The 23,909-nt window shown below is 44.6% G+C and overlaps 1 protein-coding gene across 4 annotated transcripts in view; it reads left to right on the top strand.

The window, feature by feature from the left end:
* Positions 1-23,909, top strand: part of ITGA7 (integrin subunit alpha 7) — a 177,501-nt gene that overhangs the window by 71,921 nt on the left and 81,671 nt on the right. For all 4 annotated transcript variants that reach the window (XM_030196794.1, XM_030196791.1, XM_030196792.1 and 1 more), the window contains exon 2: positions 17,029-17,156. In XM_030196794.1, the coding sequence (XP_030052654.1) occupies positions 17,029-17,156 (128 nt within the window). The remainder of the gene's footprint in view (positions 1-17,028; positions 17,157-23,909) is intronic.

Below are 23,909 nucleotides of genomic sequence, written 5' to 3' on the forward strand. Positions count from 1 at the left end.
CTACTACTACTACTATTTAGCATTTCTATAGCGCTACAAGGCGTACGCAGCGCTGCACAAACATAGAAGAAAGGATTGAACTTGTTATAGAGTGAGGTGAGTAGAAGGCAATGAGTTTTCTCATGAAATAAGAATCATATAGCATAGCATAATGGGTTGTTAAGGCCAATTAACAGAAAATTAAGTCATTAAGGGCTTTGTCGGCATTGCCGCACCGGGAACCGCTAGCGCGGCTTGATAAAAGAGGCTCTAAGTTACATGTGCAACTGATCCTTAGTCTATAAGTTGCTCGTAGAAATTTCTAGAATTAGGGGGTTAACTTATTTTTCAGCATGAGTGGACTTCTTTCCTTCTGCCATTGCAGGGCAGTATGTGCAGGCAGGGATCCTACGTATGCTTTTAAGCATATTGAAAAAGGGCATTCTTGAGCACAGTGTTTTGGGTTTAAATGAATACCTTTCAAATAAACAAAAAATACATGTATAACCTTGTGGACAGACGTATGCCTGTACATTTATGCCAGCTCCAGAGCAGCTGTAAATATATGTGCGTGCCTTTCGCCACTGGTTTCACGAGAGGAGGGTAATATACCGTGTTTCAGAATAATGGGACCCCTTTTATTTTTCTCTGTTACAAATAAATGGCTGAGTGTACAATAATAAAACTTGGCTCACAGATAGGCCTATGATAGAGCTATAAAATGATCATTCAACAAATATGTAGTGTGATAAATATTCTTTGCAAATCATGATGTAAAAATGATGTCATTATTTACAAGTAGCGAAAACAGAGCAGGAGATGGTAATGGAATTCAAAAATGCGTGGGATAAACACAAAGGAATCCTGTATAGAAGGCATGGAACCAAACAAGCTTAGCGGTGATTTGATGGCAAAACACCAGTAATTGGGAAGCAAAGCCAGTGCTGGGCAGACTTCTACAGTCTGTGCCCTGATCATGGCTGAACAGATTTATGCCAGGCAGACTTCTATGGTCTGTGCCCTGAAAATGGCAAGGACAAATCAAGATCAAGTATACATATGTAGTATCACATCATATCATATCTTATGCTATGAGTTATCTTATTGGGCAAACTGGATGGACCGTACAGGTCTTTTTATCTGCTGTCATCTACCATGTTACTATATGCTTTTGAAATATGGAATTGCTTTTGACCAGCTACGTGATACTCTGAATTTAAACTGCTGGTTCTTAATTTGCCCCGACATAGCCCCTTTGGGGAACGAAAAATGGCTGTGTCGGGCCGGTAGAGAATGGTATTGTTTTAAGTTTGCTTGTGATGAATACGTTTTCACTGGTCTGCTCTGTTTTCACTATTCTGGATCTTGTGGATTATTTACAAGTACTCAACATGAGTTTTTTGCTCAAAGATAAGCTCATAAAATTTGTGAGACAAATAAAATGTTATAGAATGAAAATGTTTCTTAAAATGTTTCCTGAAACAGAATGGTCACTTGGTGGACTGAAGCAGGGGCATAGCCATCCCTCCGAAATTAGGGGGGGGCAAAGGTGGACTGAGGGGGCAACGTATTCCCTTCCCCTCCCCAGTGCACTAAAAATAATACCTTTGATGGCAGGGATGCCAAAGCCCTGCCAGCCAAAGAAATTCCCTGCCGAGCCACTTCCCTCCTTCTCGAGCTGCTGCAGTAACCTGGAATTTGGTGGGGTGTCTCCAGCTGCCAGCTCCGGACTGCCCAAGCACGCTCAGTTCTTGTGCGAACTGAGCATGTGCAAGGAGTCTTGGCATCAGCGGCTGGATGCACCCTGCCAAATTCCAGGTTATGGGAGCAGCTTGAGAAGGAGGGAAGCAGCTTGGCAGGGAATTTCTTTGACTGGCTGGTCTTTGGCTTTCCTGCTAGCCATTTAATGGGTACAATGTGTTTGGAGGGGACCGTGGGGCCTGAGCCCAAAGTATGGGGGGCCACAGGTCCCCGAGGCCTCTCCCCGTGGCTCCGCCACTGGTTTGAAGAGTCTTATTTGCGAAATCAATATTACTAGTGATTTCAAATTCTGCCCTGGTAGCAGTCTACCTTGAAGCTCACACAGCGCCAATGTCATTACCAAGTTGAAGATCCACAGACCCACTCCATGCAAAGATGTTTAAAAAATGCACTTTAAATTGTCAGTGCAAATAAATTACATTTGGAAAAAGTTTGTATGCAAATTGATTTTCAGCATAGCATTCTTAGCATTTATGTTTGTTATTTTCATTTGTTCATGTGACTTTTATTTTATTTATTTGGATTTTGCTCATACCTTTTTCAGTAGTAGCTCAAGGTGAGTTACATTCAGGTACACTGAGTATTTGAAATAGCTTTATTATGTGAAGTTTGCAAAGTTATTTTGGGGTCCCATTACTTTGAAATGTGGTGTATTTGAGCAGGTTGCCTGGTTGTGAAGGCCAAATAGGTGCCTGTTACATAAGTAATGCCACACTGGGAAAAGACCAAGGGTCCTTCGAGCCCAGCATCCTGTCCAGGACAGCGGCCAATCCAGGCCAAGGGCACCTGGCAAGCTTCCCAAACGTACAAATATTCTATACATGTTATTCCTGGAATTGTGGATTTTTCCCAAGTCCATTTAGTAGTGGTTTATGGACTTGTCCTTTAGGAAACCGTCTAACCCCTTTTTAAACTCTGCCAAGCTAACCGCCTTTTCCATGTTCTCCAGAAACGAATTCCAGAGTTTAAATATGCGTTGGGTGAAGACACATAGCATTTTGTGTGTCTTTACAAAATACTAGAGCCAAAGCAACTTAAATTGTGCCTATATTGAAGCTGCTACAATTTACGTCTACTGAGGAGGAAAGCATGTATTCTGTGCATACAGGGGTGGCCCAAGGCAATCTGCCGCTCAAGGCAGGGATGAGATGTCACCTCCGCCCCCTCCGTCCAGTCTGTCATCTCCCCTGTTCCCTCCTCAACCCTCTTCCCCGCGTTTACCTTATTTTATTCTTCCAAAAGGCGGCAGCAGCAGAGATTCCCATAGTCTGCCCTGCCACAGTGCCGCTGGCAATGGCCTCTTTCCTGCGGCCCGCCTCTGAGTAAACAGGAAGTTATATCAAGAGGCGGGCCACAGTAGTACATATACATGTATTTTATAAATGTGTGTGACGCATTACTCTGCTCATGCTCCATCTAAATTCTGCTCTTGGACACGCCTAGATGGGGGTTGTGTAAAAGTAGTACTGCCTTGGTACTGTGCATAGTTTTATGTACGTAACCCTGCAATAGAGTGTAACACAGTACTGGGGAAAGCAGTAATACCATGGTAACTACAGTAATTCCTACAGGGACAATCTGCACAGTATTACTGCGGGGATAGGGATGATCTGCATAGTATTACTATGGTAACGGTAATAATGATCACGGTTTTACAGCAGGGATGAGGAGTGTTAAAGTGGTAATACTGTGGTAACTACAGTAATTCCCACAGGGACAGGGACGAACTGCATGGTATTACTGAGGAGGTGGGGACGGTAATAATGATCACAATTTTACTGCAGGGATGAGGAGCATTAAAGCTGTTGCAGGGACAGGGACGATCTGTGTGGTATTACTGTGGTAATCGTAATAATGATCATGGTTCTACTGTGGGGATAAGGAACATTAAAGCAGTAATACCTCCAAAACGTCCACACACTAATTTGGAAGAACAGCTACTGAACAAACTCTGAAACTTGTGAGAATGTTTTGTCATTTTGGCAGAGCAAGGAAATGGTTTGGCCTAAATTAAGTCAGCTTGCAAAGTATCTTTTAGCTGTTACAGCAACCAATACCTCATCTGAAAGGCCATTTTCACTCGCTGGACTTACCACAGACAACCAAAAACACAGTTGAGGTCTGAAATGGTTAATGGACTCTCTATTTTTACATTTGACTTTAGGAAATGGTGAGCTATATGATCATCGTTTTTCTTGATTGTTAAATAGTTTATTTTCTTCAAACTCGTACCTTATTTCTATGTTTAAATTGGTGGAAATATTGTTGGGATGGGAACTATTTTCATTACCGTAATACTCTCTACCCTGCGGTTAATTTTATGAAAGCTCTTTATGTGTGAAAAATCCTTCATGAAATTACCCTATAAGTGTCGGTTTTATAGGGGCTACATCCACTTTACTTTAATTCAGATTTCTAGACCGCTTGTTCCAAAAAACGTTCTAATCGATGCCGAGACAGTCCCTCGGGATTTATAACATACTTCGATTTGCCGTCAGTTCAGGTACATGAGAACAGAATAGCATTCGTTAGCATAGGAATTTTTTGAAGAGGGTCATTTTTACTTGTTTTCTGAATTGTGTAAAATTGTTTAGACTTAGCCCCAAGTCTAGTTAGTGCAGTGGACTTTGATCCTGGGGAACTGAGTTCAATTCCCACTGCAGATCCTTGTGACTCTGGGCAAGTCACTTAACCCTCCATTGCCCCTGGTACAAAATAAGTACCTGAATATATGTAAACCGCTTTGAATGTAGTAGCAAAAACCTCAGAAAGGCGGTATATCAAGTCCCATTTCCCTTTCCCTTTTCAGATTTTGGGGGCCCGGTATGCCACTAGCTATGCATAGACACTGATTTGTTTCACACCTTTTGGGGAAGGGAATGTGAAGGAGGAGTTGTTATTGGATCTTCTCGTTCTTTTATTATTATCATTACGCTGCAACTGCAGTATAAGTCAAAACTTTATTACATTTCCCGAAGTAGTATTACAAAAGTTTCTTAAAACACCTTGTGCATATCGCATACGCTTGCCATACCACAAAATATCTCCACTCATACATATCCCTCCTAAATACCAACAGTCCCCTGCATCCAGTCCAGTGCCATAATTGAAGACTCAGCTCTTATCTACATAAGTACATAAGCATCGCCATGCTGGGACAGACCAAGGGTCCATTGAGCCCAGCACCCTGTCTCCGACAGCGGCCAAAAGAACAAAAAATGTGTCCCGCCCATCCCAGAAATAGTGGATTTTTCCTACGTCCATTCAATAACATTCTATGGCCTTTTCCTCCAGGAAGCCGTCCAACCCTTTTTTCAATTCTGCTAAGTCAACCGCCTTAACCACTTTTTCCGGCAACGAATTCCAGAATCTAACTATGCGTTGAGTGAAGAAAAATTTCCTCCGATTTGTTTTAAATTTACTACACTGCAGCTTCATCGCATGCCCCCTTGTCTTAGTATTTTTGGAAAGCGTAAACAGACGTTTCACATCAACCCGTTCCATTCCACTCATTATCTTATAGACCTCTATCATATCTCCCCTCAGCCGCCTTTTCTCCAGGCTGAAGAGCCCCAGCCTCTTCAGCCTTTCCTCATAGGGATAACCACCAACAATCACATAATCCACTGTGTGAATGCCTTAGATTTTACATCTTCCTGCAGTCTAGTCGCTTCATGTAATCCACACCAGATTCTTTAAGTCCCAAATCTTTCCATAAAATCTGTCTTGTATATTCTTGGTTGAAAACTTCAATGATGTACTCTGAATCATCCTCTCTTAATCCAACCTTTCAGGACAGTTCGGTGCACAGGGATATTAATTTAAATGATTCACCCAATTCTGGTGTTAGTTCTCCCATTCTGCCATGTTCTTTTTATTATCGGTAAAATTCACGAGCTAGGATAATCTCCTGTAAGGATTTTGTATAGCTTGCATTCTAACTTGAACTGAATTCTTGCCTCCACAGGAAGCCAGTGTAGTTCAGGATGGGTGATATGATCGTTGCTTTTTTTCAGTGAATAGATTAACCGGACTGCTTGTAGTTATTAAATTTCCCTCCATAATGTACGTGAAGGATGTGTTAGGAAGACTTTTCTGCATATAAACACTGGTTTACTTGCAGAAAAGGCCTTATATAAAATTACTCCGAGATATACAGATATGTAAGCTTGTACAGCGACAAGACAGCATGTAATGTACATAACACTGCATGTAGACATTCCCAGGCGCATCGTTTGGACAGAGCAGGGGCAGAGTTGAGATGTAACCGCAGAGTTTCTGGAGTACACAAGTACTTGCATAAGGTACGTGCAAACGTTTACATGGGCATGTGCGTGCTGTTATGGCTGAAGCTGACAGCCTGTTTTATAAAGGCAATTAGGACCTGTATTGTCTTTTTTTTAATTTGTACCCCGCGCTTTCCCACTCATGGCAGGCTCAATGCAGCTTAAGGAACTTATTTGTACCTGGGGCAATGGAGGGTTAAGTGACTTGCCCAGAGTCACAAGGAGCTGCCTGTGCCTGCAGTGGGAATTGAACCCAGTTCCCCAGGACCAAAGTCCACCACTCTTGATAAAATAGGCTTCCAATAGGCATCTCTTAGACCAGTGTTCCCCAAGTCAGGTTTTCAGGATATCCACAATAAATATGCATGAAAGGAATTTGCATACATTGTCTCCATTATATGCAAACTTCTTTCATGCATATTAATTGTGGATATCCTGAAAATCTGACTGGTAAGAGGGTATGCCAGGACCGACTTGGGAAACAGTTTTAGACTTGTCACATAGGTGTCCTGTTATAAAATCCAGCCGTGTGTGTGTGTGTGTTAATAAAGCATGCTGTGGGAAGGGGAACACATGTGTATGAATATTCAGCCCAGTTTCAGCTCTATGCAGTTATCAGTATTCTGATCCCAATTCTCTCACTGCCCTAGCACACAGCAAAGCTTTGGGTAGAAGGGGGGGGGGGGGGGGAGGATGACAAGTAGGCCCTTTATTTTAGCTGGCTTCACTCTCTGCCTGTGGAATGGATGATACATGTGACATCCTAAGGACCACCTTCAGCTCTATGCAGAATCCTGCCCAGAATACAAAGCAATATATTAGATATCAAAGCTGCCTGAACTGGGAAAAGAAATAGACCCTGTGCTTAAGAGTCTCAGAGTCATAAAAATATAGTTAATGGAAGCAGCTCAGAAAAGTGTGCAGGGATCAAGGGTCAAGAGTTTGCATATGGCTGCATGTCGGTGTGTCTTTATTTCTGTATCTCTTGACATTGTGCCTCTTTTTTCACTTCCCAGCACTTTTTTTCCCTCTGTCCTTCTTCCTCCATTTCCCTGAATCTCTGTCTCTCACTCTTCAGTTTCTTTCTCTCTCATACAATCTTCCCTTCCTGTTACTCCTTCCCCTCAGCTTTCCTTTCTCAGATTTAAGAAACCTATTGGAAAGAGGAAATAACAGTAAAAAGACAGATTTGCAAAGGACAGAAGTGAAGTAACAGAAAATTGTACAGCTCTCTCCACCCCCTCCCTCCTTTAACTCATTTGTATTCTGGAAAACTTTATTGGCATGTCAGAGTAATACATGCCATCGGCAGTGTCCTTGCATTTCCTTCAGCCAGGCAGTAGATGACACCTGGGAACAGCTGCTCTCAGGAATAGATTCATTGTTTAAATAAAATCTTTACAGTGGTTGCTGGCAGGTCAATTTCTGCCCTTCTCATTCTTCTCATGCAGGGGCAGCTGTTTATTAGACAGCTCCAATTAGGACTGACGCCGTCAGGATTTTATTGTGGCAATTAGTGTCTTCCTTCAGTCGCAGGGGCTAACGGAGAACTGGGAAATGGCAAATCCCCATCTACCACACCCTGTGTGACCTCCAGCATGCTCCCATCAGCTACACTCTATCAGACTTCCACGTTTATTAAAGACTTGCTGTCCCACACATCAAAGCAATATATCTGTTTGGCTTGTAATTCTAAGGACAGTGTGCCCCATTGACAGTGCCCTGTGTGACCCCTCTATCATACTCCCATCAGCCACACCCCATCAGACCTCCAGCGAACCCTCACTGACCGCACCCTATCAGACCTCCAGTCAGTGGTGTGCTGGAGCAGGCTCTCATAGGCTCGCAAGAGCCGGTTGTTAAGCTTTTAAGAATTTTGGGAGCCGGTTGTTAAAGTAGGGCCCTCCATGGCTACTTTAACAACTGGCTCCCAAAATGTGGGCTTGGGCCCCCTGCTGAATTATCTTTTACTTTGCTGATGGGGATGGTGAGCCCTGCCAGCCAAGTAAATAGACTACTGCTGCTCCCCGCTCCTTGTTTCCAGCTCTGGGCAGCAGGCTGGGACTTCTCGAGCATGTGAGAGAAGTTCCAGCATGCTGCTCAGAGCAAGACGTTGGGAGTGGTGGCAGTCCATTTATTGGCTGCCAGCAAAGGTATGCCTAGCGTGCCCGCACAAAGGGAGGGAGGAGAGAGAGGCAAGTGTTGCTCCCCCCGGCCACTCCTGGCTCTTCCAACTGCAGAGCTGGCTATATCCGGAGAAAGAGCCTGTTGTTAAAAATTTACCAGCACACCCCTGCCTCCAGTATACCCCCACTGACTTTATCAGACCTCTGGTATATACCCAATTGACCACAGCCTATCAGACCTCCAGCTTGATGTCACTGACCATATCCTTCAGACTTCCAGCATATTCCCATCAGCCACACCCTTCAAAACCTCCAGCATATTCCCTCTGATCACACTCTATCAGGCCTCCAGCATAGTACCATCAGCCACACCCTATCCGACCTCCAGTATGCTCCTGTGAGCTACACCCTATCAGACTTGCAACATGATGTCACTGACCACACTTTTGTGACCGCCAGCTATCCCTACTGACCGCACCCTATAAGACCTCCTTCATGATGTCATTGACCACACCCATGTGACCTCCCTTAGTTTCATAAGCCACACCCTGTCAGACCTCTAGCATTCCCCTATTAATTGCACCCTGTGTGATCTCTAGCATACTCCCATCAGCCATACACTATCAGACCTCCAGCATGCTCCTGTCAGCCACACCCTATCAGAACTCCAGTGTGGCCTCACTGACCATACCCTGTGTGACCTCTATCATACTCCCATGAGCCACACCCCATGACCTCCAGCATACACCCACCGGCCACACCCTATTAGACCTTGAGCATGTCACTGACCACACCTTTGTGACTTCCAGCATACTTACAATAAGTCAGAACCTGTAGACCTCCAGCATTCCCCCCACTAACTGCACCCTGTATGACCTTTAGCATACTCCCATCTGCCACACACTCAGAACCCCAACATGTTCCTGTTGGCCGCTCCTTGCCAGGCCTCCAGATGTGAGGCTAATTGGTCTCTGTGGCAGCTTTCCCGGGCAAATTCTTTAGTTTTGTCCTAGTACAGCCTTGTGTTGATGTCATTCGGGCAAGGGATTGGCTTCTTGCTGTGAAGGATATTCTGTTTTTAACACAGAAATTGCCCCAGGTCTCTCACAGCCTCCTTGCTCTTGATACATGCCCCTTCTCTGTCCTCTGATACCTGTCTGGACACTGCTTTGTCTCCTTTCTTTCATATCCTTCCTTTTTTTCTCTCTCATTCCTTTCCCCTTCTCTCTTCCCTCTCTTGCCAGTCATTTGCAGCTGTCCCTCTTATGTCTTCTCATCAGAGTTGCTCCCAGAGGATCCCCAGTATAGTGTTCTCAGCATGGAATAGGACCCCCTCCCCTTTCAAACCCCTGCCTTGGCCGCAGCGATGGAAAAATCTCTGGCCAAATCCTGGGAAGAGTGGTGAGAAAGAGCCCTGCTGACTAAACTCTAAAGGGTTTGGAGGGGGGAATTTCAGTTTCTGTCCATCCCCCATCCCTGTCATTCCTCCCTTCATTTTTGCTTTGCATATCTCAACTAAAAAGTTCCTGGTATTTAATCTTACTGTGTGACACATTATTTGGTGTGAGTTTTGATGCCAGACAGAACACAGTCAGATCACTGGTGGAAGTTCGGCTGTGCATACTAGAAGGTCATTGCCGGCATGGGGCGAAAGAGAGACCCAGGTTCATGGGGCAGTCAATGACCTGTGCTTGAGAGAGAGAGAGAGAGAGAGAAAGAAAGAAAGAAAGAAAGAAAGAAAGAGATGCTTACAGGCACAGTGCCAGGGCCACTGATAGGTAAATTTCTTAACTGGAGTCAGTTTTGAGAATAGTTCAAGCTTAAGGGGCACAGAGCAGAGAAAACCAACTGGATTAATAATTAATTCAAATATGTGTTATTGATTTTATCTTAATTTTCTCAAATTGAAGTACAACAATATTTTTTAAAACAATCAATAAGCAAATGAACAAAGTGAAAACCATTAAAAATACATCAGTCTGTTTAGATTGCTATAGCTCATTATAAACCAGAAACATAAACCTAAAAGCTCCCCAAAAATAGGGCCCATGGGCTTAATGCAGTTCAAAAAGCCCATTTTTCTGGCATGCCATACTTTTCCTGCCTATGGCTGAATCTGGCCTCTGAAGAAAGTTCTGTATTATTATTATTTCCAACCCATCAGATGTTGGAAATAAATTATATATAAGGAGTTGAGAATGGTTGTCTGTTATGAGCTTAATAATTCTCCAAACATTTAACAGAATGTGAATAAATCTGGCTTGGGGAGAAAAATAACTGGTGAAACGACACACCAAGTTCAAAAATAGGCCATATTGGACATTAGGGGTTCCAGAGAAATAAGCTCCCCAGATATAGCTCAGTGAATTTCAGTTGGAGAAGCATTTCCAACTTCTGCAGCATAGAAACTTTTATACAGTAAAACATGATGGTTAGGAAATTGATCCTTTCAAACTGCCTTTCCCTTCTACTCTGCTGGTCACACACACACAGGGCATACACAGACACACACATAAACACAGCCAGAAGGACCAGAAAGAATTCCATAAAGATGTTCCACATGCTTTTTCAAACATGCACCCATCCTCCCTTCAGCACTGATAGGCTGCCTGTTAGTTTATTCAGGTATGTATTTCATTTTCTTTGTTGTAATTCTTCTGTAAAATCTGCATCTTAATAGTTGCTATAAGTAGTGCCAGCTAACACCTGTTGTTGTGGAACAGTGGCACCCTGTGGTTAAACTGTAAAATCTATCCTTTTACATCCCTTGTTACATCTATGGTTTGATATATTTTCACACTTGGTTTCATTTTATTATTCTTTACAAACCAACAGAATGCTTGGGTTACCTCTCTGTTCAAACCAAAGAGGTTTAATTGACAGGAGACGGTATCACGTGACAAGGCTGAAGCTGTAGGTGCCATCTTGATACACTCAAATCAAAGCAAACTATTGGTCTACGCCAAGCCAAGCAAAGGCAGTCTTTATTTCTAATATAAGTGTTTGCTGTTGTTTTGGGTGACTCAGTATGGCAGCAAGCTCTGCCTACTGGCTTCAGGCCAGATAATGGGCCAAGGACACTCCCGCTTTCTCCTCTCAATTAAACCTCCTTGGTTCAAATCACCCCTTCCCCTCTCTCTTCCAGGTGAAAGACAAGCATAGAGACAACACACATACATACATGTTGGAAAGGATTCCATGGGCCCGATATTCAGTGCTATTTAACCAGCCAGGAACAGCAGCAGGCAGTGATTCAGATAGTCTGCTCACGCCAACCTGAGCCCTCTCTCTGACTCTTCTTGCCTATGCAGAAGCAGGAAGTTACGTCAGAAGGCTTGGGAGTTGGCACGAGCAGGCTCAATCACTGCCTGCTGCCTGCAACCATTACAGAAGAAATCTTATAATGTCGGGTTGCTGCAGTGGCGTTCCTAGGGGGGGGGGGCGTTGGGTGTGGTCCGCCCCAGGTGCACGTCGCTGGGGGGGGGGTGCCGTGCGCGCCTGTCCGTCGTTTGTTCCATGCTCCCTCTGCCCTCTTGGAACAAATGACGGACAGGCGCGCGCGGCACCCCCCCCCCCCCCAGCGGCGTGCACCTGGGCGGGGGTGTCCCTTCGCCGGGGGGGGGGGGGTTGCGCTACATCCGGGGGGGGTGCTGCACCCGGGGGACGGGGCGCATCGGCGATCCGCCCCGGGTGTCAGCCCCCCTAGGAATGCCACTGGGTCGCTGGCTGAGAACAGAACAGGAATGACAGAAAACTCCCACTGTACACGCATGTTCCACAGCAGACCAGTTGAAAAACGCTAGGGTAAAGGGTCATGGATTTGATGTATCACCTTTCTGTGGTACTACCAGAGCAGTTTACATTTTTGTTATTTGCAGAATTCTGCACATGGCTTGTATCTGGCTGCTCTTGATTTCATCATATTAGTCCTATTTTAAAAGAATATAATTGGCTGACTGTCAAAAAAAAGAATTGAGTTTAAAATTTTACTTCTAATGCACATGGCCTTGAAATAAGATTCTAATCGTTAGGCTCAGTTTTGAGAATATACCACCCAAATAGATTTTAAGGTCCAAGGGCACACTTCGGTTGACTATTTAGCTCTGAGAACAAATTTATTTTGAGAAGACCAGGCAGAGAGCTTTTTCATACTGTGAAGATGAGGCTTCTGCTCCCATTCTCCAGCAGGCCTCACTGGCCTGTCACCTCTGAACAGGACTCCAAACAGTCTCTTCCCAGCAGCCTGAGCAATCCAACCTCAAGCTCCTGGGCCCCTTTCTCACTCAGGGTGAGCTGGTTCTCAGTATGCAAATTGTATGCAGATTAACATGTTATCCTTTCACGCTCAGGGTGACCTGGTTCTCCAGAGGCAAAATTAAACAGGTCTTACCAACAGCATATTCAGGCAATTCTTTATTCCAGCCCTGGGCACACTTCTTCTAGCTTAAATACTTTATACATTTACATATCTTCACACTGAGCCTCTCCACACAGATTCCTGGGCTCAGCACTAATCTCAATACTTTGGGGACTTTTAACCCCAGGCTTTGCAGCCTGCTTCTCAGTACTGGGACACACAGCCCTACTTCTTCTTTGGACCCTCAGTCCTTCCTTCCTTGGACACCCAGTCCTTTCTTTCTTTAGACTCGCAGTCCTTTCTTTGAACACACAGTTCCTCTAAGTACTGAGGCTACACAGTCCAATACTAATGCTTTAGGGACTTCTTACCCCAGCCTGTTTTTCTTCCTTGAGCACACAGTCCACCACAAGTCCATAGGGTTTAGCCAGTTCTTTCCAGGGGGATTCTCTTTCTTCAGCTACCAGCTCTCTTCTTTTCCTTTCACATCTCAGGTGGGGTATAAAGTGGTTAATTAGCTACACAGGACCCAGCCCATAACCTCCTATACCTGTGGACCTCCCAGGGCTCTCCTCGGTCCTAGCGACCTCCATCTATTCTCCTAGCGCCCTCTAGTGGCCTACCCCGGACATCCTGGAAATTTATAGGGTAACAGCGCCATCTAGTGGCCTGCCCCGGCTAGGACAGCCTCTTATTTATCACAATACCCATATTGTGGAATAAGTGTCCTATGCAAATTAGGACATTGACCGATACTGATACATTTTAAAACTCTTTGAAAGCATGGTTGTTTATGGAGTCTTTCTGAAAGAAGGTAATACAGACAGTGGCACAGTCCTGCAACATTTATTTAAGACCTAGGACAGGCTGCATCCTGAAAGCAATATTGGGTTGTATGTTATTTATTGTTTGGAACATTATATTATTTCTGTGTTTATTGTTTTGTTTTTATTTGTATTTTAAGTTGTATTTTATAATTACATACACTGATTTGTATGATTATGTATGTGTTTTTGGGATCTGTTTAGGAAATAGGCAGAATATAAATCAATAAACTGTAATTGTAACTGTACTTTCTTGGTCCCCAGTGGGCTCACAATCTTAAGTTTTGTACCTGGGGCAATGGAGGGTTAAGTGACTTGCCCAGAGTCACAAGGAGCTGCAGTAGGAATCAAACCCAATTCCCCAGGTTTTCAGTCCATTGCACTAACCATTAAGCTACCAAGTTAAAATAAGCAGAAGGTCCTAAAAAAAGCAAGTTGAGGTGTAAAAACATGTCAGGAGTCCCTGTCCCTTACCAGAGGGTACAGATTTTCAGAAATTTCGTTTCTGTGATGCCAAACAGGAGGATGATGGTTCCCACTGGGGAGAAGGGTGTTAACATAGCCGCCAACATTTCAAAATGATTGGGGTGCTATATGCCCGGACATAGTGAAGGAGTCTGCCCAATACTGAAGGTGCTCCTCACCCACAGAGCTGGGTTGCTACAAAATGGGGGTGCTTTAATATATTAAGTGAATCAAGAATTTGACTCTTCAGGCGGTCCAGTTCCCAAGGCTAGAGTCCTTGGAGCTGCAGGAGAGGAAGCGAGACTGACTAGGAGTCATTTGTGGAGGATTTCAGCTTGGAATCCTACAGAGATCCTCGTAGGAGAGCACAACTAGTTTCTGGCCTGTATGGTGGAGTCCAAGCTATTAGAAGAGTGGGAAAAAATTCACCCAAGAGCAATAAGTTCTTCTGGAAGCCAATGTTGTACAATGAAGAGACACTGCAACAGGGCACAGATTTCTTCACTAATTCTATAACAACAGAATTCTCTGAGGAGAAACACAAGAGTGGCTAAAGATTTCACTCTGGTGTGGGGAGTTAAGAAGAATCATCAGTTACCATTCAGATACCAGTAAACAGAATCCTGGAGCTTGGGAGCTTTCTATAGAGTATCCTAAAAGGGGCTGGAAGGCAGAGGAAACCTCTGTTGCTGATGAACTGTAGCCATGTTGCCTTTTTCGATTTTGCTTTTCTTTGTGGATGTTACTAGGGGTAGGTGTACCTTTCATCACTTTTTCACCATTTCATCCAGGTACTTGTGACCTGGCTTGGCCACTGTTGGAAAACAGGACACCATTGGTCTGACCCAGTATGGTTACTCTTATGTTCTTAAGTTCACAGGTACCTCAGTAAACTTTTAACTTTGGAACAATCCTATATCCTGTATGGTTTGTGTAGCTGGAGGTACCCCCTGAGGTCTAACCATCCAGTGACCTAGAACAAAGTTGTTCCTCTGTTGGAAAATCCCAGGAGGTCTTTGGGGAATGGGCTGGTCTAGTAGCACCCAGCTATGCCTTTGCGCCTTATGAGAAGGTGGAACAAATACCTCAAGTAGCATAAGGATATTTTTTAATTCTCACTTGACAGCTGAATTAATGCATGGGGAGGTTGTGGGTGTTGGGGCTTGGTCTCCTGCTTCTGCATCTCTCCATCCATGCCATACAGTTAACAGAGGGGAAGTGGGCCTAAGTTTTTGGTGGTTTCTTCTAGCTCAGTCTTGCACGGGGAAAGCCCAGTGTTTTCCCCATGCAAGTTTCAGACTCATAGGGGAAAGTTCTACAAATGGTGCTGAAAAATCAGCACCAGAAAAAACTCTGCTCAGAGCTCTGTTCTAAGTTCTCTGAGTAGCACTTAGAGACGATTCCTGCGCTCAGAAGTCGGACACCAGTACTTAAACCACCTGAAACCTGGTGAACATGCCGGTGCGCAGCTCTTGGCATTTGGGCATGAGAATGGTGCTGTTTGGAATGGCCCTGCCCTGGCCACACCCCCTTTTGAGTTGCACACTGCGGATTTGAGTGCCCGATGTTATAAGATAGTGCACAAGAAGATGCATGTGCAAATTCCAGTTACTGCTAAATAGCTGCAATAATTGATAACATCAGTTTATTGCAAGTTAATGCTCATCAGCTAATTAATTTGCACATGCTTCTTCGACCCACGTGCAAATTTTGGCGCAGATTTTTCAGTGCGGTATATAGAACCCAAGGGGAAATTACATGTTAGGGATCGGGCAAGTTGGATCTCACCTATGGGGATGATCCAACCCAGGGCAGCCTCTGCTGTGTATGGAATAGAGTGCTCCCCCTCTGCCCCCCTTCCCCAAAACACATACATTCATTTGTCCCCCTGAGCTGCTTGTTTTGTTGTCAGGACAAGGTTTCCACAGAGCTAAGACACCTTTGATGTTCTGAAAAAAACGTGTCTTGGGTGAGTGAAATTTGTCTAGGCAGTAGTAACAGAACCTGGTTGGAGAGACCAAACAAATCACTCTCCAGTCCTGCTCCCAGGTTCTTAAATTGCTGAGGTTGTGTTGGGCAGTCTTTGATTATATACAGTCTGCTTCATATTCAAAGCGGTTTAACCGGGCTGGAGAGGTGGCCACCAAACTGCCCCTGCACTGTTCGGTTAGTGCGGAGCAGTCTGTATGTGGAGCCTGGGAGGTGCCTGTATGTAGCGACATTCAAACTGCTAACTGTTAAGTAGGCAGCTAAAATTAGGATGGCAAAAAGGCAGTCCTAGCTTTAGCTACCAAGCTAACTGGGCACTAGTCTGACACTACCAAGAGCCTTGAAAGCAACGCACGACCACCTAAATTTCCGGAAATCACTAAAAACTAACCTATTCAAAAAGGCATACCCCACCAATCCAACCCAAATGCCAGATCTCTGCGACACAACAAAATTAAAGTAACGGACATAACTCAACTCCTCCGATGCACATTCTCTAAATGTGAATGCGCCACATGAACTTTATCCTACCACAATATCACTTTGTATTTAATCTCACCAGAACCGGCAAACGCCTTCCGGTACTATGTAAGCCACATTGAGCCTACAAATATGTGGGAAAATGTGGGATACAAATGCTACAAAAAATAATAATAATATTGGCCGGTGCCTTGTTAACTTCCAGGTAGCAGCATCAGGGCTTCTGCAGAGATGCCAAGTTATCCAATTCCAGGCTGGAGATTTAGAGACACTCCTAAATTTCTGACCACCCCATCCTGGTACATTATGGGACTTGAAGCACTGATTTCAATGGGCAGGATCAGGCACTACAAATCCCATGCTACTTCAAGATATAAGTTCAGAACCAGGACTGGCAAGAATTCTGCAGCCTGGAACTGGATAACTTGGCATCTCTGCTTCAGGATCCTCCTTCCCCCCCCCCCCCCCCCACTAAGGACAAATCAACCCCATGGCTGGGACCCACATGAGTTCCAGCGGGCAGCACATGTCACATTAGCCTGAGTATTCAGTGCTGATGCTTGGACATAGCCAGGCATTGGATATCCAGGGCTAATTCTGCCAACGATGATCAGCATTTAAAAAAACAGTGACCGCCGCAGGCTGAATGTTGACCACAGTATATTTTATTTTATAGATCTGACTAGTGTACTGTTCTCTCTGTGTTGATGTCACTGCAAGTCATGCTTTATTGACACTAACTGTTATTTACAATTTTCTAGGATTTTGGTAGGTGCCCCCCAGGCTTTGGCCTTGGCTGACCAGGGAGCAATTCGGACAGGGGGCCTATTCGCCTGCCCCCTCAACAGTGAGAATCTTGACTGTTATCGACTTCTAATCGACAGTGGAGGTAAAAATAGGCAGGAAGAGGAGGGTCGGGGGGTCACTAGTGATAACCAACTTGTATCTATGCACAGTGGGACAAAAGGTCATGGGGTCACTGAGCTCTCATGCATAGGCTGGTCAGGTGCCAGGATTCATACAGAACTTAGTCTTTTTTTTTTTTTTTTTAAAGAAATAGTCCTTGGACGACCTGGTTTGATCCCTGGTCAAGTCTTCTTTTCCACAGGTCAGCCAGGGCTGGGGATACAGCAGAGCCAGTGCTCTCTGTACCCGGAGGGAGAAGGAGGTACCCTAAGAGGCACTCAGTTTGGACTTGGGTCAATGATTGAAGAGTTTCAGAAGGAGCCCTAGTGCATGACTCCTGGCCAAGCACTGGGGTGGGGGAAGAGAATATAAAATGGAGGTAAAATCCTCCCGGGGGGGGGGGGGTGCATGTGTTATTGAAGACTCCTGATAACAGAATCTCAGCCTTGGTTCCAGTTGAGCTGGAGGCAGCTACCACGTGAAAAAGTAAATGTCCTACTTAAGCAAGAATAGGGCACACAATTGTTTTTATTTTCCTATTTGAATTTCATATGTAATCCAAATAGGTGGAGGGGTGGGGGAGTTGCAGATATGTGGTACATCATCCTCTCCCCTTCCTTCTCTGTCCTTTCCCTTATGCAACTTCTTCCCTTCTCTCCCTACTCCTGTCTGCTCTTTCTATGCTCCTCTCAATCTTCCCATAACAGGCTCCTCTCTGCTTCTATCAGCTCCATTTCTCATCACCGTTAAATTCATCTGCTTCCTCCCCCCCTTAAGTTCATTTTGGTTTTCTCTTCCCCCCACCACTGTTGAGGTTTCCTTCTATTTCCTCCTTATGTGCCCCCAGGTTCTTCTCCATTTCTACACTTCCAGCCATGCCCCCCACTCCATTTTCTACATGGTCTCGAGATTCTAGGTTGAACTAGCAATCCTAGAAGGTTTGTTTAAAGATTAGAGCCCAGACAGCTTCCTGTCTCCTGAGGTTTATCTATATTGTTATTGGTTGTCCCCATTGGTATGTTATTATATATGACATCTCATTAAAAAGGGGAAAAAGACAAAACGATGTCAGATCTCACAAAAAACATTTTCATGGTTTTGCCTGCTGGTGACTGCATTTGATATATTGTCCATGCAGGCTCAAGGCGCAGTACAAGCTGAAGCAATAGATACATTGAAAGCAAATGCATGAATTAAACAGCAATAATGTAATCCAAACATAAAAATCCTTAGAATATAAATAATATGGTAATAATACAAGAAATTAGGGCCCAGTTTACAAAGGTGCGCTAGCGTTCATTAGTGAGCACTAAAAATTAGGGTGCACAAACTATGTAGGCACCCATAGGCATATTGTGGACGCCTATACAGCGCGTGCTAATTTTTAGCACACGATAAAGAACGCTAGCGCGCCTTTGTCAACAGGGCCCTTAGTTTGTAACCTTCAGACCTATTGACTTCATTATCAGAGAAAGCAAAATTGCTTACCTGTACCAGGTGTTCTCCGATGACAGCAGTGCAGGGGAGTCGAGCTGAACATTCAACTAAGAAGCTATGAATATGGAGGCATTTGGGAAAGTACTGCACTTGTCTAAAGAGCTCTGAAACAGCTTCCGCACCCTTATGAAATGGAGCCACGTGAACCATCTGTGTGGCTCGTTGTACCTATTTCCCAACAACCCCTGTAATATCTGTCTCAGTACTCCAGCTCTCCAGTGTCTCTCTCTACAGAATCTGCTTTATTAGTAGTCTATGTTCCCTATTGCCTTTTTTTCCCCATATACAATGATTATTTCATTCTTGTTTTGGGTTGGAATTGGATCTCTCCCTACTGTGGACTTGTGACATGAATAGGGATCTATGTGAAATAACTATATTTCTTTTCCTTTTCCCTTAGCTGTATTTTGGTACATTTTTGTCTTTTTATTTAAGAGTTTGTCTTGAATTTGTTATGTAGAATTGCATAAATCAAAAGTTTAAAAATGTAGTCACCCTTGGCCAAAGCCTAGTAAGATCTGCATATAAGTACAGGCCTGGGTCACACAAGTCAAATCTGTAGGTGCAAATAAAGAAAGTATAATATAGGCCCAGCATATTTTCTGCCACATGTCAGGCACGTGCTGGCATCAGGGGAAATGTGTGTAGATGTCCCACAGCAGCGTCCTTCCTTCTCTCAAGTACCTGAAGTAGCAAGGGCACAACAATGAGAATGCATGTCCTAGGTGTAGAGGAAGGACCAGAGGAGGTTATTCAGTGGCAATCAATCAGCCAGCCCAGGAGGAGAAGACAGTAGAACCCTGATGAAGACCATGAGATGGGGCATGAGTTAACAACTTTTTCAAGGAGAAAAACCTTCTGCCTTCTCTCTTCCTTACATCACCTTCTGCCTCACCTCATACTCCATCCTTCTCAAGCTTTCTTCTAGTTTTCCCTTGCTGATCTCATTCCTAGGCCCCTTCTCTTTTCTGTCATTTATTTTGTTTTTGTTTATTTTTCACTTTTGTTTCTCTTTATCTTACCTAATATTTACCATACTCTTCCCTTCCCTCCCCAATGCGTACATCCCTTCTCCTCACGCACAGTTGACTCTCCTGATCCTAAGACTCACATATCCTTCCTTCACACCTTCATCTTTCCCTTCCTCTTTCACTTTTTGGCCTCTCTCATATGTAGCCCTTGTCCCCTTTCTTCTTTTCTTTTCTCTTCCATCATGTCTACCCTTTACCCTTACCTTCAAGTATTATTCTTCCTCATCTCTCTCACCCCTTCTTTCCTTCTCTCAGTTTCTGTTTTACTCTTTCTTGCCTCCTACCTTCCCATTGTGCTCTTGCTCTTCTTCCTCCTTCCTCACTCACTTCGCCTTTCTTCAGGCCTCCCTCTCTCTGCCACTGCCCACAGACTGGCAGTCTCCCTCAGCCTCTATACAGCCTCCTCTTTTAACAGGAAGCACATGGATGGAAAGAGAAGGGAGAGAGTTAGCCAGTGCTGTGCATGCTTTGACTGCCACAGCTTGTGCGGCTTGTGTGTGACCAGTGGACCTGTCCATAAGATGCTTGAGAGAAGGCAGCATAAAACGGCCCGTACAGCATCTGCTGCCCCAAGTGACCTCCGTCCAGTGGCAGTTTACTGCTCTAGCAAAGGAGATAGATTCTAGACCATATATAGGCGGCTCAGCAGATCTGCACATTCTTCCTGCAGTGTGCAATACCCCCCCCCCAGTGGTTCTTAAGCCCCTCTACCATCCCCAATCTCTGACGGTCAATAGTTCCAAATCCCTACCACTCCCCCCCTCCCCCTGCACCACCACCAATAACGACATTAGCCTTAACCTCCATCAAGTCTGTTCTTATCCTTCCCAGCCTAGACTCCAGCCTCCTTGGAGCTGGGAGTGGGGAATTGTGAAAACCACTCCAGGCCCAGCCGCCTGCTCTCCTCAGCAGCTGCATCTGTCCCCGGAGACCCCCCAGCCAGTCAGCGTTTCAGAATATCCGCAATGGACATTAATGAGAAAGATATGCATGTACTGCCTGAATTGCATGCAAATATGTCTCATACATATTCATTGTACCATCATAAAATCATTGTAATACATATTTCACAAATACCAATAAATCATTATTCTATAACAAATTCACAATATATAAAACCTAAACAAACTGCTAGTCGGTTTGTCACAGTGCCTACTGAAATAGTCTTCAACAGGGCAGTCTGCATTATATGGTAATCCAAAATAGTTTAAATAACTGTTCCTTGAAATGAATGTCACTTAACTTCTCATCAATAGGTATCAATCAGCTTGGAAAAATCGCTCTCATTATTCTAAATCCCACTGAGTAGTCTTGAGTTTAAAATAGTTGCCAAGCAAACTTTCACAGATGCAGAAGCGGATCTCCTTGGGCACTGCTCAAGGATAGCATGCACAGTTTCCAATCGCTAATGGATTAATCTCCAAACCACGCAATTAGTCGCGACATGACATCACGTTTCGCTTATTATGGCATCTTCAGGAGATGTACATAGCTGTGCAAAACGTTTGTTTGGGTACTCCCGGAAAAAGAGTCTTTGTCATGGGGAGCCGCCAAACACTGTAATGAGAGAGAGATTTTTCCAACAAGTTGACATTCATTTCAAGGAACAGTTATTTAAACTCTTTTGGATTACAATCAGGCTTATTTTCGAAAGAGAAGGACGCCCATCTTTCGACACAAATCGCAAGATGGGCGTCCTTCTCACAGGGTCACCCAAATTGGCATAATCGAAAGCCAATTTTGGGCGTCCTCAACTGCTTTCCGTCGCGGGGGTGATCAAAGTTCATGGGGGCGTGTCAGAGGCGTAGCGAAGGCGGGACTGGGGTGTGCCTAACACATGGGCGTCCTTGACCCATAATGGAAAAAAGAAGGGTGTCCCTGACGAACATTTGGACGACTTTACCTGGTCCTTTTTTTCTTACGAACAAACCACAAAAATATGCCCTAAATGACCAGATCACCACCGGAGGGAATCGGGGATGACCTTCCCTTACTCCCCCAGTGGTCACTAACCCCCTCCCACCCTCAAAAACATTTTTAAAAATATTTTTTCCAGCCTTTATGCCAGCCTCAAATGTCATACCCAGCTCCATGGCAGCAGTATGCAGGTCCCTGGAGCAGTTTTAGTGGGTGCAGTGCACTTCAGGCAGGTGGACCCAGGCCCAACCCCCACCCACCTGTTATACTTGTGGTGGTAAATGTGAGGCCTTCAAAACCCATCAGAAACCCACATGTATGTGCCCCCTTTCACCCCTTAGGGCTATGGTAGTGCAGTACAGTTGTAGGGAGTGGGTTTTGGGGAGGGGGTGGGGGGCTGAGCACACAAGGTAAGGGAGCTATGCACTTGGAAGCAATTTCTGAAGTCCACTGCAGTGCCCCCTAGGGTGCCCGGTTGGTGTCTTGGCATATCAGGGGGACCAGTGCACTACGAATGCTGGCTCCTCCCCTGACCAAATGGCTTGGATTTGGTTGTTTCTGAGATGGGCGTCCTCGGTTTCCATTATCGCCGAAAATCGTGGACGACCATCTCTAAGGTTGACCTAAATTTCATGATTTGGGTGTCCCCGACCGTATTATCGAAACGAAATATGGACGCCCATCTTGTTACAATAATACGGGTTTCCCCGCCCCTTCGCTGGGACGTCCTGCGAGGACATCCTCAGGAAAACTTGGGCGCCCCTTTCGATTATGCCCCTCCACATAATACAGACTGCCTTGTTGAAGACTATTATAGTAGGCACTGTGACAAACCGACTAGTGGTTTGTTTAGGTTTTATGTATTGTAAATTTGTTATTGAATAAAGATTTGTTATAGAACAATTTTAATGACTTTATGATGGTATTGTAGATGCATCATTGTTTGATAGCTCAGCTATTAGATTGTGATGCATGTTCATTGTGAATATCCTGTAAACCCAAATGGTTGGGGGTCTCCTAGGACAGGCTTGGGAACTAGTGTTCCAAAGCTTAATGTGACTTTTGAAAATTATTCCAGGAACAACACCACACACATTGACATCTACTAACTTGGGGGGATAATTTATTTATTTAGATTTTGCTCACACCTTTTTCAGTAGTAGGTCAAGGTGAGTTGTGTTCAGGTGCACTGGATATGTCTGTGTCCCAGGAGGGCTCACAATCTAAGTTTGTACCTGAGGCAATGGAGGGTTAAGTGACTTGCCCAAGATCACACGGAGCAGCAGTGGGATTTGGCCACCTCTGGATTATAGGACTGGGGCTCTAACCACTAGGCCACTCCTCCACTCAACAACATTCCATGTAGAATCTCAAATAGTAGCAACGTTCAATGTTCCACTGCACTAACCACTAGGCTACTCCTCCGCTAGCAACATTCCATGTAGAGGCCTGCCCTTGCGGATCAGCAATGCGACCGCGCAGGCTTCTGTTTCTGTGAGTCTGACGTCCTGCACGTATGTGCAGGACGTCAGACTCACAGAAACAGAAGCCTGCGCGGCTGATCTGCAAGGGCAGGCTTCTACATGGAATGTTGCTAGTGGAATAGCAACATGTAGAATCTCCAATAGTAGCAACATTCCATGTAGAATCTCAAATAGTAGCAACAAAATCTCAAATAATTTATTTGGAGTTTGCTCACACCTTTTTCAGTAGTAGCTCAAGGTGAGTTACATTCAGGACTCACAATCTAAGTTTGTACCTGAGGCAATGGAGGGTTAAGTGACTTGCCCAAGATCACAAGGAGCAGCAGTGGGATTTGAACTGACCACCTCTGGATTGCAAGACAGGTGCTCTAACCACTAGGCCACTCCTCCACTTGTACATGCGATGCTTTTTAAATGCCACTACATGTGTACCTTTACCCACATATAGGGCAAGCATTTCTTGAAAAGCCCATTTCCGCTGGTAATGCACTGCTTTATTTGCAGAAACAGCATTTAAAATTGCCCTTCCTGTGGCTGACCACATTTATTTTCCAAAAGCAGAGCACTGTTCCTATACTCCGTTTCCTCCTCTGACGTTAACCCTGAACCCATTCCCTCTCTGACACTGCATTAATAACTCAACTCTGGGCATGATTTATGTCTTTCTTTAATCAAACTAATTCTGTAATATCAACTCCCCCACACCTATCCTACTCCAAATCCAGCACCGATGTGGGGTAACAAGGAACAGTTAAAGTTGGGTATGTTGGGATTTCTTGTGGTGTTGATTCAGCCTTTGTCTTTTTT

This window comes from Microcaecilia unicolor, chromosome 3 (assembly GCF_901765095.1).
Source record: "Microcaecilia unicolor chromosome 3, aMicUni1.1, whole genome shotgun sequence".
In the NCBI taxonomy this organism is placed as follows: domain Eukaryota; kingdom Metazoa; phylum Chordata; class Amphibia; order Gymnophiona; family Siphonopidae; genus Microcaecilia; species Microcaecilia unicolor.